General features: G+C 39.2%; 1 protein-coding gene across 1 annotated transcript in view; it reads right to left on the bottom strand.

Annotated features, from left to right (window-relative positions):
- Positions 1-15,204, bottom strand: part of LOC143285839 (uncharacterized) — a 37,207-nt gene that overhangs the window by 4,844 nt on the left and 17,159 nt on the right. Inside the window, exons 10-13 of the mRNA XM_076593274.1 lie at positions 12,615-12,728; positions 10,175-10,598; positions 9,216-9,352; positions 2,034-2,205 (exon numbers count right to left, since the gene is read on the bottom strand). Of these exons, the coding sequence (XP_076449389.1) occupies positions 2,034-2,205; positions 9,216-9,352; positions 10,175-10,598; positions 12,615-12,728 (847 nt within the window). The remainder of the gene's footprint in view (positions 1-2,033; positions 2,206-9,215; positions 9,353-10,174; positions 10,599-12,614; positions 12,729-15,204) is intronic.

The raw sequence follows: 15,204 nt of genomic DNA, 5'->3' as shown, positions 1-15,204 counted from the left end.
AAGCGTTGGACTCTTGTATAAATGACAAGCCTGAGGATGCACAATTAATTTCCAGTCAGATTAATACAGATGTGCTGTATTATATTTACTGTGTTGTATTCTATTGTATTCTTGTTTTTGTTTTGTTTGTTTTTGTTTTTGTTTTGTTTTGTTGTGTTTTTTTTTTTTGGGGGGGGGGGTTATAGTGTACTGTATGGTACTGTATTTTACTGCATTTTATTTCATTGTGTTGAGTTGTGTTGTACTGCACTGCACTGCACAGCTTTGTGTTGCATTGTTTTGTACAAACAAAAAAACTATTCCAGCCATATCCACCACATTCTGTGCAGACAGTCATGAACTGTATTTATTGTAAACTGTATTACATTGTATTATATTATGCTGTGTTGTTTTGTGTTGTACAGCACTGCACTGTATTTTGTGGTATTATCGTATTATATAAATGTACTTGAAAAAAACAACAACAACTATTCCAGCCCATTCCATCCCATTCTGTGCAGACATGTTTTATTGTGTTGTGTTGTGTTGTGCTGCAGTGAACTGTAAAAACAAAAAAACTATTCTTACCCTATCCATCCAACTCAGTGCAGACATATACTGTATTGTATTATATTGTAATGTATAGTTTTGTATTTTACTGCACTGCATTGCATTGTGCTGCACTGTATCATATTGTACAAACAAAAAACCCACTATTCCAGCCCTATACACCCCATCCATTCTGTGCAGACAGACCTGACGAGGATCGTGCCGAGGACAATGCAGTGCGCAAGGTAGCAGTCATCTCCCTGCTTCGGGGCAGGGTAAAATATTTCTCTGAATCATGCAACACAGAGGGTGGGTCAGAGCCTGAAAGCACAGCAGTCAACACGCTTTGGGGCCACCATGTCAGCATGCACAACACACACACACACACACACAAAACACTTTGGCAGAACATAGCTCATTTCAACAACCGTGCACAACATGCTCTCAGTGAAATGTGTTTTGACAACCTCGCACACTTGGTGAACACATTCTGACAGCCACACATGCCCAGTGAACACATTTTGACAACCATGCATACTCAGTGAACACATTTTTTTTTTTTTACAACCAAGCACGCTCAGTGAACATATTTCAACAAACATGCACACTCACTGAAACACAATTTTGACAAATATGAACACTGACACCTCCTCGACAGCCACGCACATTCTGTGAACATGTCTTGACAGCCATGCGCTTTTGCCAACACATCGCTCAACAGCCATGATTAACATACACACTCAGTGAAAGACAACACATTTAAATAGCAAGCTCAAGACAGTAAGTAATTAAGTGTTGTTTTTTCACAATGGAAATTTTGGACTGACAGACAATACAAGGTAATCATTCAAAAAGCAAAATCTGAAGAAAGACTGCCATATACTCAGTCATACATATCAGCAAAAGAAAAATCAATACAAAAAAAAAGTGGAAAAAAGAATCAACATATACTGTTTTACAAACTATCACTCCAACAGCAATCAACAATATCAAGAAACATGCACATCACACACCAAGAGAAAAGCAAAGGTATCACAGCAAAGGTATCACCAGACTCAGGCAGAACAATACAGACATCACAAAACTAATGCAGAATTCAACACTCACATATCAGCAGACTCAAGAAGAATTCAACACTCACACATCAGCAGACTCAAGAAGAATTCAACACTCATACATCACCAGACTCAAGAAGAATTCGACACTCACACATCACTTGACTCAAGCAGAATTCAACACACACATCACCAGACTCAAGCAGAATTCAACACTCACACATTACCAGACTCAAGCAGAATTCAACACTTACGCATCACCAGACTTAACACTCACACATCACCAGAACTAAACAGACTCTGATACCACCCACACAGACTTGGAACACAGATTCCAAAACAGACAACACAGACTCTGGTATCAGCACACAGACTTAACACAGATTCCAGAACAGACAACACAAGACAACGACCAAGACAGTGGCCCACAGGGTTCCCCCTGTGACCTACCTCCAGGCGGAATGACGTCGTCAGAACTGGAGGGTGTACTGTCCATAGTGGCATAGCCACTGGAGCCCTGCGCAGAGCTGTAGCTGTCTGTGTCGTAGGTGGAGTGCAGCGCCGCTGTGCTCTGCTCCAGTTCTCTGATGGCTTCCGCCAGCTCCATGCTGTTCTGCTGCTTCTGCACAAAACACACACATCAACACCGTGTTTTAACTTAAGTTTGCTATTGCCATGTAAACACATCCGCCTAAAATCGTGTTTGAAGTTAGCACTGCTCTTTACTTTCATCCATCCAAACAGATGGTGTTTAAAACTAAAGTATCTACTGCCATTCACATACATCTTAACTCAATGGTCCACCTAAAATAGCGTTTGAAGGTAGCACTGCCGTTCACATTTATTCATCAAACAGACGGTGTTTAATTAAGTATCTGTGCCATTCACATACATCTTTAATTAATGGTGTTTATGGTGTGCACTGCCATTCAAAGACATCCATCTAAAACTAAGGCCAAGAGTGTTTAATTTCAGTTTTCACTGCCAACCAAAGACATTCAACTAAAATAAAGATTGTGTTTAAAGTGTCCACTGCCATTCAAAGACATCCGTCTAAAACTCAAGGCCCAGACTGTTTAACTAAAGTATGCATTGCCATCCAAAGACATTCACCTAAAAAAGACTGTTCTATATATGCTCTGACATTCATATACTTACGCAAAAGACAAGACTGTTTAATCAAATTAAAGTATGCATTGCATTCAAAAGACATTTATTTAAAATAAATGATGTTTAAAGTAATCACATTCATTCAAATACATCCTTCTAAAATAAAAACCAAGACAGTCTTCAATTAGAGCATCCAGCATTATTAAAAGACATCCATCTAAAATACCGCTAAGACAGTGTTTAAAGTTTGCACTGCCATTCAAATACATCCATCCAAAATAAAGGTCAAGATATGAGCCGTCATTAAAGTAAAGGACAGATTACTGTTTAAAACATCCTTCTAAAAGTCATTTCCACTTTTTGCAAGATTATATTTTCTAGGAAATGACAGCTCAAATGCTTCTGGTTTTCCTTCTAAAATTGATTTTCACTTTTGTAGGTTTTCATCATACTGAACGTCATAGTTATTAGCAAAGTTATTTTTTCTTCTTCATTCATTTACAGCAGCAGAAAATAGCTATTGGAATGCATTCAAAAACAATTAACACTTACAGTGATTGACAATATGGCTATCAAAAGAGAAAATACTCCAGCTTGGGCATAATATGCATGTATGATTTGGTAAATCATTCTTTGTATTGTAGCACATAACACATATTTTGTACCTTTTCAGTCATCCTTTCAAGCACAGAACATAACATTTTTGTACATTCAAAGCATCAAAAAGGACTAATAAAACCAACTTTTTTATGTAAACTCTTTTCTATAACACTGGCAGATCATCATGAATGGCAGCAAGCATCCCCCCCACCCCCCCCACCCCACCACCACCCCTCTTTTTTTTTTTCTTTTTCTTTTTGAGGGGGGTCATCAAGTGTCAGAAATATCTACAGCGAATCTGAAAAAAACACATTTTCTTGAAATAACACAATCAAATGGTAAGAACACTACAAATCTATTATCTGTCAAAAATATTACCACCAATGCCATTTTTTAAAAAAAATATTCAACCATTCCTCACACACACACATATTCTTCCTTACAATTATCAGTATTAAACTGTCAGGAAGAAAAACCATAAGTTGGTAAAAATTCAAGAATCATTAATGTATCTAGCCATCAAAAAAACTGTGCTGTCATTTCCAAACACCTTAAAATCCAGACTATAAGCCACAATCTTACCCTAAACTTTGACCTCTGCCATTAAAATGACGATTGCAGCTTGTTTGTGGTTTTTCCGAACCTGTGTTTAGCAGCATTCTCAAATCATTTTGTTGCCACATTCTCCAGTCTGGTCATAGTTTCATACTGGCTCTCAGGCTTTGACTGTTCATGAATTCTTCATGAATGAGCTCACTGTCGCAGTGTTAACTGTTCATGTTTTAATCCAAATTTTCACATGCTGAAGCATGCAGTTCTGCATCACTTTTGCCCCCACACTTTCATCATGTTGAATATGTAACGAAAAGCTTATGATGCAGTAAAATTGAAGGCGATCGACCTGGCCATTGAAAGTGGGAACCAAGCCGCTGCACATTAACTTGGAGTGAATTAATCAATCATCAGACTTTGAAGAAAGCAGCTGGGAGCAAGGTAAAACAATCCACGATCATCTGTGGTTTTGCACAGCTGGAATCTTTGTGTATAGCAGATGATTAAGCAGCAGTCAGCTCCACCCAGCATGACTCAGATTCAACCAAGTCAGCAAAAATGAGGCTGAGGTCAGTGACACGAACATGGCAGAAAAAGCTGTGCTCCTAATGTATTCTGACAATGAAGTCCAGAAGCTTTCAGTGGCTTTAGTGGAAATGACAGCGAATAACTGTGACTACCGGGAGATTTTGGTTGTGATTATATTGTATCCATGTTGTACCGATATTTTCATTTTTGTTCTCATTAAGTGTGTGTTCATTTCCTGTGGCAAGTTGTTAGCAGTTTATTCTGCACTGTTAATTTCCATACGTTTTCTCACAAGAATTTTTCTGTGCAATATTTTCAACTAATAAACCACTGCAGCTTGTGTGTGAATGAATTTCTCTCTCTCTCTTTTTTTTTTTTTTTAATTGAGAGGATGCAGCAAATATACTGATGCACTTAACAGACCATTTATTTCAGTAAATAAGAATTATGCAAAATATACAACATAAATTATCAATTACTTTACAGTAGAAATGTAATGTAAAAAAACAACAACACTGACTACAGAGGGCAATTCTTAAAAGCAACTCCATGCACATCCCATGTAAATTCACCATCCCTTCACACGTTAGGAAGATTTCCCGAATTAATGCAGTTCCTGATGTGGGAACAGTGAAATTTAATGCTCTTTCACCAAGTCTTAAGACTACCTCTTAGTCTAATCAGCAGATTTTCTCTGGTTGAGCACAGAGAATAATATGGATGGTATGTGAATTGTACATTAAACATGAAAAGCCTCAAGAGAGATACTGTGGAAGTGTTCCATAAAAGTGACAGTATGTCAGAAAAGAAGATACATATTAATCTTTAAAAATCAAAAGGCACAGAATTCAAACCACTGCTGCTTGCACTACCCATCAGGTTAAACGGAGAGAGCAGAGAAATAAACCCTAAGATTCCCTAAAAAGAAAAAAAAATTTTTTAAAAAGCTCCAAATCCATTCAGACACCGCTTCACAGTAATAACAACAATAATCAATAATAGTTCCACAACAGTCTCCTTAAACTGCAGCATTACTGTAACTAAGCTAGACAGACATGTTAATTGTGACAGTGACCAGTGGGATTACAAGTGAGATACACAGCTCTGTGAGGGACTCAAGAATCTGGGTCCAGTGCACAACCCTTCGCCAGGAGAATGAAGGACCGAACACAGGCAATGATCGCAATGCCAACCAACACCCTCCCAACTGTGTGACTTTGTTATATCACATAAAAGTGCTTTTATTAGAAAAAGCAAAAGAAACATAAGGATCAAGAAAAACAGGGGAAAAAAAGGCCAATTAGAAATCAACCATACTGAGTAAGCATGAAAACACATTCACCCATTAATAACACTGACACATTTGCCAAATTAATCATCTGTTCATTACAAAGTTGGGAAAGTAACTGTACACAATTAATAAACAGTAAGAAATGACATATATGTATGTATGTGTGTGTGCGTGTGTGTGTGTGCGCGCGCGCAAGTGTGTATACACTACAGTACAAAAATCAATTCCTTTAAAAACAATGATTAAGAACACTCAAGAGTTACTTGACACGTGTATTAACTACACATGCATTTTCATGCTTTACAACATCAAAACAAAATTTATTAAAAAAAAACAACAAAACAAAAAAAACCCACACTCACTCACCCAACAGGATGTAAACCCAAGCCTTGTCAAATAATTCCCCAACTGCCCCCACCTCTCCCCCCCACCTGTCCCCCCCCCCCCCACCTCCCTCTCACCCACCCCTTTCCACCTCCATCCACTCTCTCTTCTCTCTCCCTCCTCCCCAACCAGATCATCCCTCTTATATTTCTATAATTTTTAACTACACCCACACTCTTTCACTCACATCATGCAAGTAACAGTCAAATTTCTCTTCTTCCTTCCAGAAATTCTTAGCATGCACATGGTTAAGACCAGGGTTCCCACTGAGGAAAATCAAAAATCCCTGAAACCTTTGGGGGGGTCCAACCCCAGTGTAAAAAAAAAAAAAAAAAAAATCGAAATTTACAGTCAAAACTGTGCAATCTGACGCAAATCGCAGCACATTTATAGCACTTTCATACCATTACCATAAATGTACAGTTCACACAGAGCACCTCCAATCTTACATCTACAGGGATGAAATAGGCATTGATACATAACAGCACTTCTCAGTTTTCACCTTCAAAACTTCAGTAGTGTCTCACAGTAACAATATTCCAAGTTATCAATTACAGCAAATATGACTTATTCAGTTCAATTGCTCTTGCAGCCACCACTTGCAAAAAATAAAAATAAAATAAAATAAATCACTAAACGCCCCCCCACCCACTCCCTTCCCGGCTGAATCTCATTTTCAGTTTTTCCTGAAATCCATGATTTTGCTGAAAGTGGGAGCCCTGTAAGATTGAAAAGTTATAGCTGATGTTAGTATTAAATACATGCATGCCTTGTATAAGAATTAAAAGCAAAAACTACCCTTCACAGGCAAAATAGAACTGACAGACAAAACCAATGAGTAGTAATCCTTGGAAGTAATCAATATGAAGCTGTTATTTTACACAAGAAAGTCTTCTTAATTTCTTTTTAATCAAGCTAGAATCAGCCAAAGACCAGAGAAAAGCAAGCAGGTGCCTGTGGGTATTACATTAAGGCACAAGGAAGAGTGGCAGGTATGCAGGTATCAGTGATGACAAACAGGACCAGAAGAAGAAGAGGAGGAGGAAATAAAAGTCTGGAGGAGCAAAGAGAAATTCTGGATATATATGTTTTAAATACATATACACAAGGAAAGCGGGATGTCCTTGCTTGCCTTTTGTGACCATGTCGACCGACGCAGGTCACTCTCTTCATTCTCTTTGCTTTTCTCTCCCCCACGCTCAACTACAGCCACCTCCTCCCCTGCAGCTATCTCCGCCCCCAGAGCCGCAGTGACACTGTCGAGGCTGCGGATAGCCTCCTCGAGCTCCAAAGTATCACGAGCAATGTCACTATCGTCTGAGGCTTTGAGATCAGCCTGCAGAGACCCAGGCACATCAAGCATACAGAAACAGGCAAGAGAAACTCAAGTCACAATCAGCAAAATGTACAAACTTCCAGCCAAACAGTTAATATAAACATAAAGCAAGTTGCTTTAAAATTATGCAGAAAACAATCAGAAACGCAGTTCAATTCACACACAAACAAAGCCACTCTGAAACACACCTCAGTCTGCACAAGACAACTTACAAGAGGTAAAGACAGACATAATCTATGATTCAAACATCTAGAACACTCCTATCGCTTTTTTCATCCCTTCCCACAATCAGCGTAAGAGAAATGCAGGTAAAGGGACATAACTCAGCTAATAACTAAAATTTTACCAAAACACCATTTATATTGTTTTGCACATAACACTTAAGAGAAAAAGAAACCTTTTCTCAAAAATTCTTTTTTCTTCTTATTTTTTTTAAACAAATAACCTGAGGAAAAGGTCTTTGAACGAGATGCATCTGCTTCTGGTTCTTCACAAGCACCTGTCATTCTCCTCACCTGACTACAGTAACATGTCTGAACAACCAACTGGAGATGCAACAACCACTTGCTCAGACATATGTTCATATTGCTCACAGGTGGACATCAGGTACTTGTCCATACATTACACTTTTGCTAATGGTTTCAAATCATATGCGGTATCTAGTGTTTTTTTCTCTTCTGTTCTTTTTAAACGATGCAGTCAGCACTTCTCTTCTGTCGATCAATTTGACCAAGACCATTCTAGACCTCTGTTCCCATTCCAAGTTACAAATCATGAGAAAAGCTATCTACTGATGAAAAAGGCTCATGAGACATAGAACAAAGGAGAAAGCTGTTTAATAAATATTCAACAGCTTCCCCCCTCTCCCTCTATACCTCCCTCTCCAAACCAAAGAACCAGCTGATATGGATCTGTTTTCAGTGAGAACACAATGAGTAATTCAAAGACACAAGCAAAAATCTAAAAGCTATTGATAAGCATTATTATCACAGCACAGAAGATGACACAGAAGACATCTATTTCACAAAAGCAATAATACACAGAAGTATTCAATGCATATAGTAATATATATATATATATATATATATATATATATATATATATATATATATATATATACGCACAACAAGCACAGTGGCATGTATGTACATATGAAAACATGCACACTGAATGCAGAGTATTACAGTCACAAAGTTATATAACTATACATAAGAAAATATATAAGAAAATGTTTTTGCAAAACAAACCTTGCAGTTAAAATCATGGGCTCAAAATAATATTACAAGGACAAATGCACAGACACACTGCACACACACATACAATGACACATTACTTCATCATTTATACAAAACACGCTTGTAGATGCATATATAACAGAACACAAAAACACACACATATATAATACTGTATACATATGTAAACGCACACAATAACATAAAAACCACACTGAAAGATAAACACAGCACGCAGCACGAAGTATAGGTAGTACAAGGCGTAAGCTGAAAATACACATACCACAGCCACATTTTACAACAGGCAGTCCAAAGCATTATCTATCACAATGCCACACACATTTCAAACCCCCAATCCCTTCTTGCCCTTCCCCTTCCCACCTCCACACACACGCACAAATACAATTCACAAAAGCAGCATTTTCTAAAGCAGGTAACACAGCATTTTTAAAAACAGTTAACAAAGTCCAGTAAAAGTATTAATTCTATAAAACTGAATGAAGTAGGTGTTTTGGGTGGTTGTTTTTTGTTTTTTTTCCTTTTTATCTCAGTCAGAAATGCAACATTTTTGTTTTTCAACAAATTCTCCCCACACTTACCGGAGCAAGCTGATGGGGACCTGAAAGTAGGGCGACGGAAGCACTGTGATTTTCAATGCCCTGTTGCTGCTCTCTCTCCCTCTTTTCCATGGCCATCTGGTGAAGCTCTGCCGTGTTGGCATAGGCCGGCTGCATCTCTACAGAATCAATGTAGTTAGCAGTGGTCAGACATTTCAATCCACTAATATATGTATGATAGTATGATAGTCATGTCCCACTGTGACCATCAGAACAGCTGAAGACTATCTGGGCTAGAATTTGATTCTAATGGAGAGTGTCTTGCCCATGTTACTCACTCCCTCTCTTCAGCCAAGAGGGTTTTGGGACAGTTGGTGTTGGGATTGTTCCCAAAGGCCAGCTAGCCCCCCTTGGCTGCAACACTAAGAACCAGTGCAATCCTGCCTCCTGGTTTTAGTCATAGTCCTTCATAAAAAAAAATAAGCTGTAATATCCCACTGCAATGGATAAACCACTGATCATTCAGTTCTCACTTTGCTGTTGGCCCAGCTGTAAGCTTATGTCAATCTAGATATAAGCTGAGCAGGCCTAGTGATGAAATATAAAGACTATTTTTACAACAAGAAAGATAGGGGTAAAGAAAGAAAGATGCTATGATACAGCTGTATCTCTACAGTATCACAGTAGTAAACAGTGGTCAGACATTTCAATCCACTCACGATAAGAATATATGACAAGAAAGATGGGGGTAAAAAAACGAAAGATAACAGCTGCATCTCTACAGTATCACTGTAGTAAACAGTGGTCAGACATATACACATATATACATATACATCCATACTCTAAAAGGGACACATTTGTTCACACACACACACCCACACACAGTCATTACCTCTATCTGAACCTCTGCCCATCCCCTCTCCCAACATTCACCCTCCCCCTTTCCTCACCAACCCTCACACCCACACCCCTGCATGCATCAGCAACCAACAACTACTCACCAGGCGGCAAAGTAGGGGGCGCGACAGCCTTCACCTTAGGCTTGGGACAGTGAGGGGGCAGAACCGGCTGCATCTTGTTGATGCCAGCTGCCGGCCGGGCGTAGTGGCTCTCGCTTGACATGCTCTGCGACCTAACCTTCATCCCATCCTGCTGACTCTTCATCTCTTCCCCAGCCTCCGACTTCTCTGCCAGGGGTTCAAACAGCTCCGGTTTCACAGCCAGGCGGGCGTAGCTTTTCTCCGAGCCAGCGGAGATGGTGTGGGGGCGCGCCCTGTCCAGTTTGGAGCTGGTGGCGGCGGAGAAGGGGAGGCTGTTGGTGCTGAAACTGGATGGGGTGAGGGTCGAGTCCAGGTCCGAGAGGGGACTGCCCGGTGTGGAGCTGCTGTCTGCTGCGTCTGTGCTGTCCCGCCGGGCCATGGTGTCCTGCACACACAGCAGGGATCATGCTGGCTACTTCAAGGGGAAAATGTGGCCAAAAACATGTTTCCTGAAGAGGAAATCTGGCCAAAAACAAGTTGATGGGAAAATCTGGTCAAAAACATGTTGTTGGGGAAATCTGGCCAAAAACATGTTGATGGAGAAATATGGCCAAAAACATGTTGATGGGGAAATCTGGACAAAAACATGTTTCTTCAGGGGGAAATCTGGACAAAAACATGTTGATGGTCAAAAACATGTTGATGGGGAAATCTGGTCAAAAACATGCATCTTGTAGTGGAAATCCATCCTAAAACATGTTTCTTGATGGGGAAATCTGGCCCAAAACATGTTTCCTGATGGGGAAATCTGGCGAAAAACGTTTCCTAAAGGGGAAATCTGGCCAAAACATGTTTCTTGATGGGGAAATCTGGCCAAAACATGTTTCCTAAACGGGAAATCTGGCCAAAAACATGTTTCCTAAGGGGAAATATGGCCCAAAATATGTTTCTTGATGGGGAAATCTGGCCAAAACAGGTTTCCTAATGGGGAAATCTGGCTAAAATCATGTTTCCTGAAGGGGAAATCTAGCCAAAAACATTTTTTTTTAAAGGGGAAATTCGGCCAAAAACAAGTTTCTTTATCTGGCCAGAAACATGTTTCTTGGTGTGTGCGTAGGGGACGCGGGGATTCACAAAGAAAGCCTTGGTCACGGAATATCACCAATATTTAACTCACAGCAATCCTGACAGGAGCTAACAGATCAATACAGCACCACTAAATCATGTTATAAATAAAATAACACTGGGAAGGAATTTTGTCCAACCATCCCTTCCCCCGAATTCTTCACGGTTAACATAATGATGCACATGCCGTATAAACTGTTCAACAACCAAAGTACACCAGACATGAAAAGCAACACTTTCAGTAAAGCAATGCACAGACTGAGAATAAAGAAAGACAGTGGATCCGGGATCTATAGTTACAAGGACCAGAACTAATCCCAGGGTTCATTCAGCTGACGAAGCAATCTAAATTGACCTTTGTGTAAATAATGAAAGCAATCCAAATCCAGGAAATCACATTACAGAAACATAAGTAAACAATTTAAAACCCACTTTAACGAAACAAGAACAGCCCTGAAACTGGTTATGAAATATGCGAAAGTCTCAAAAATGATTATCAAGTACCTTCAAATACTGACAGCTGCCAGATACAGAGCAGATCAGTTTAAATTTAAAATCAACAAGGATGTGTATTTGATCACATACTGTGCAACCACTTCCATCTAGCATGCACATGAACAAAACGCACACACAAGCACACACACACACACATACGCTGTTTACTAAATCATGCATTTGTAATTTATATATCAAATGCAAAAAGAATTACATAATCTAAGTCAATGAAGAAAAAAAGGCATTCAGAACTGCAATACTGCATTACAAAAACATCCTTAAAGCTTTTTTTTTTTTTTTTAATAATTCCTTTATCACTGCTCCATCTTCACGGTCTCCTCATAACTTGCCATTAATGTTGATAAACAGTATTGTAAACGCTCACCAGTAGTGTGCATCATATAATAATATTCAATGCCAGAGTTTGTCTATACAACCAGAATAACAAGGGAAAATTTTCTGGGGTGGATACCATATTCATTCAACTGCCCCTGAAACATTAAAGCCAAAACACCAAACCACACAACTCATCTGTAATTATTACTAAAGCTTTATCGTCACATTAGTAAATACACCCTGCAATATTGTCCAAATAATATACTGATCCAAATAACATACAACACAGAAACATTCTCAAAGCATACAATAATCATACATTCAAACCCATACTAACCATACACAAAACATTGCCACACAACACCACAAACCACAATAACAACAGGCAAAAGAACACTACAAAACACATCTCCGTTTAGTTCAAATGGAAGCGGTGCAAAAAATTCTCTGAGAGTTAGCAGCTCAAACTTAGTCACTTCCAACCCTGAGCAGGGCAATCGCCTACCTGATGTAAGTTAAGGGACAGGGGGGTGGTCGGTCTCACAAACAGCGTGTCCTGTGAGGTGAAGCCAGAGTCCTGAGACGATACGCTGGTCAGGCGCTCAACACCCAGGGGTAGCTGTGGGAAGGAATGAGGTGCTCAGGTCTGGGTGGGTAGGTGGGTGGGTGGGAGGGCAGTCATACTGGGTGGGTGGAGGGGGAAAAGGGGGTTATGGGGGGAGGTAAGGGAGCAGAGGGGCACAAAAGCAGCAACAAGGCAAAGGAGGAGTAGAAAAGCAGAGAGGGAGCAGGCAGCATACAACAGACATGCTTTACAAGCGACTGACAAGAAGACCAACACAAAATGCAAAACTGAAATGAAAATGAAAGTTCATTATTATTTTTTTTTTTTAAATGTGTAATTATGATGTAGTTCAAGTGTGCACGAGCATGTTTGTATGCCTCTCATTATGTGATTTGCTGTGCCAGTCATGTGCATCTTTTATTTTGTGTGTGTGTGTGTGTGTGTGTGTGTGTGTGTGCATGTGCATGCGCACATGCATAGGCATCAGCATGTGCATGCATGCACAGGTTTGCGTGTGACTGTTTCGATCTGGACGTGTCATGTGGACACAAGTATGACAAATACCAGCAAAAAAATTGTATTTAACTTTTTGTAATGCATGATAGATGTGTAAGAATGTGCATGCTCCTTAGAAACAAAACACTATTATGTAAAGTTATGCAACAAAGGCAAAAGAATTATCCCTCTGCTCTTGCATAGTGTGATACAACTACCATAATTTCTGTACCACAAGGCAAAACTCTTCAACTCAAATCTGACCCCCACATCTTTATAGCAGAATGTGCCTTATCCATGTCTGAAAACTAAATTCTGACCACCACTTGGTGACACTTCTCACAACAAACTTGATACTTGACAACTTTCTTGATCACAATAGGTGTACACAATCACACTGAACAGCAACACACTTCAGTCTTACAACAGCTCCACTCAAGATCACTGATGTTCAATATAATACTGAACTGAAAACAAATTGCAAAGGACACTGCATTTAAGAGATCATGATTGCTTTTTGTCTTTAAGGCACGGAAAAAGAGCAGCATCTGAGATGGGGATAAACTGTGGTGTGAAAACAGATTAACTCTTTGGAGATGCGCCGGCACTCTGCCCGCTCAGAATGACGTGCCGTAGTGTAGCATTTGGCGGATCGCAGAATTTTTTTCATACACTCAGCAATGTTCAATTAAAGGGAAACTAATCAGGCTGTCTTGAGGGATCAGTCTAGGAAAAACTGAGTTATTTCCCCTTGACAGTTAACTGCGTGAAAAGATTTTTTTTCTAGACTTTTCTGGACTGGGTGAGAGGTCGATCTTTACATAACCAACCAGTGTTGTGATCTTCTAATTTTTTTTTTTTTTTTAACAGTTTGTTGCGAAACATTTGACTTCAAACTGATTCATGAGAATCAGGGAACCTTACTGTGTGAGAAAATCATCTTGTACTGCCTTGTGGATTAGCTGATGGATATGACATGCCTGGTCGGTAGAGAATACCTATTTTTCAATTTTTTTTGTTTTTGTTTTTCAGTATTTAGTGACATAATTCAAAACATTAAAAAATATATATATTTAGCAGCATTTAATGAGAAAACTGTTTTAATATGTTAAAAGAAGAGATGGTAAACTTTCTAGTGATATATAATTTGTATGTCTTTGTCTCTGTGTGAAAGTGTGTTGAATTTTTCAAATATGTCCATATTTGCCAGTCACAGTAAAACTTCATGCACTATCTAACTACGTCTCCATAGAGTTAATCAGAAAAGTGAACTAATCACCTTCAAAATCTTTTCAAATATGCAAAGCAAGATGGCTACTGGGACTGGAAGAGGGACTAGATCCTAACAAGTTAATGCACTGGGGCTTAACAACAGGGCAAATTTGGTTAGTTGAAACTGTACCAGATGATGAAAACGCAGATAACCGAGCAGATGAACAATGTCGACATGCAGATGAAAACAAGTCGAACACTAATCCAGTTTCAAAGGACGATGTCACTACTCAGAAAACAACATCGTGGATTAATAGAGCCACTCAGCACCAATCAATATGGAAGACTTCCACTTTTCAAGGTTTCCAGCAAATGCAGTTTATCAGATGTGTGCGTATTGTACACGTTCAAAATATTTTTTCTTTACATTCTAGGGAAGCATCTTCTGTGCTGTATCGCCTTGTTGCCCAGCAATTATGGTACTTGTTTCCTATACTTCTACTAATGGGTAAGAAATCTGACTGCATTAGACTACAACTGCATGACTACAACTGTGTATCTGTCTAAACATTAAGAACTCTCACTTTTATGTCTTTGGCTTTTCATATACAGTGTCTGTATATCCATGTTCATGTGCATGTGTGTATGTGTGCCTGCGTACATGATGTATGTGCGTATCTATCTGTCTGTGTGTGCATTCCTGTGTGCAAGTGACTGATGTGTGCATGCACAAGTCTGTCATGACTATGTGTAAAGATGTCAACTAATATTAATATCTACTTGAAGCAAAACTTTTAAAAGTATAAAATCACTTTCAGAAAAA

This window comes from Babylonia areolata, chromosome 9, assembly GCF_041734735.1.
Source record: "Babylonia areolata isolate BAREFJ2019XMU chromosome 9, ASM4173473v1, whole genome shotgun sequence".
NCBI classification, from domain to species: Eukaryota; Metazoa; Mollusca; class Gastropoda; order Neogastropoda; family Buccinidae; genus Babylonia; species Babylonia areolata.
This window is presented reverse-complemented; position numbering and strand designations above follow the sequence as displayed.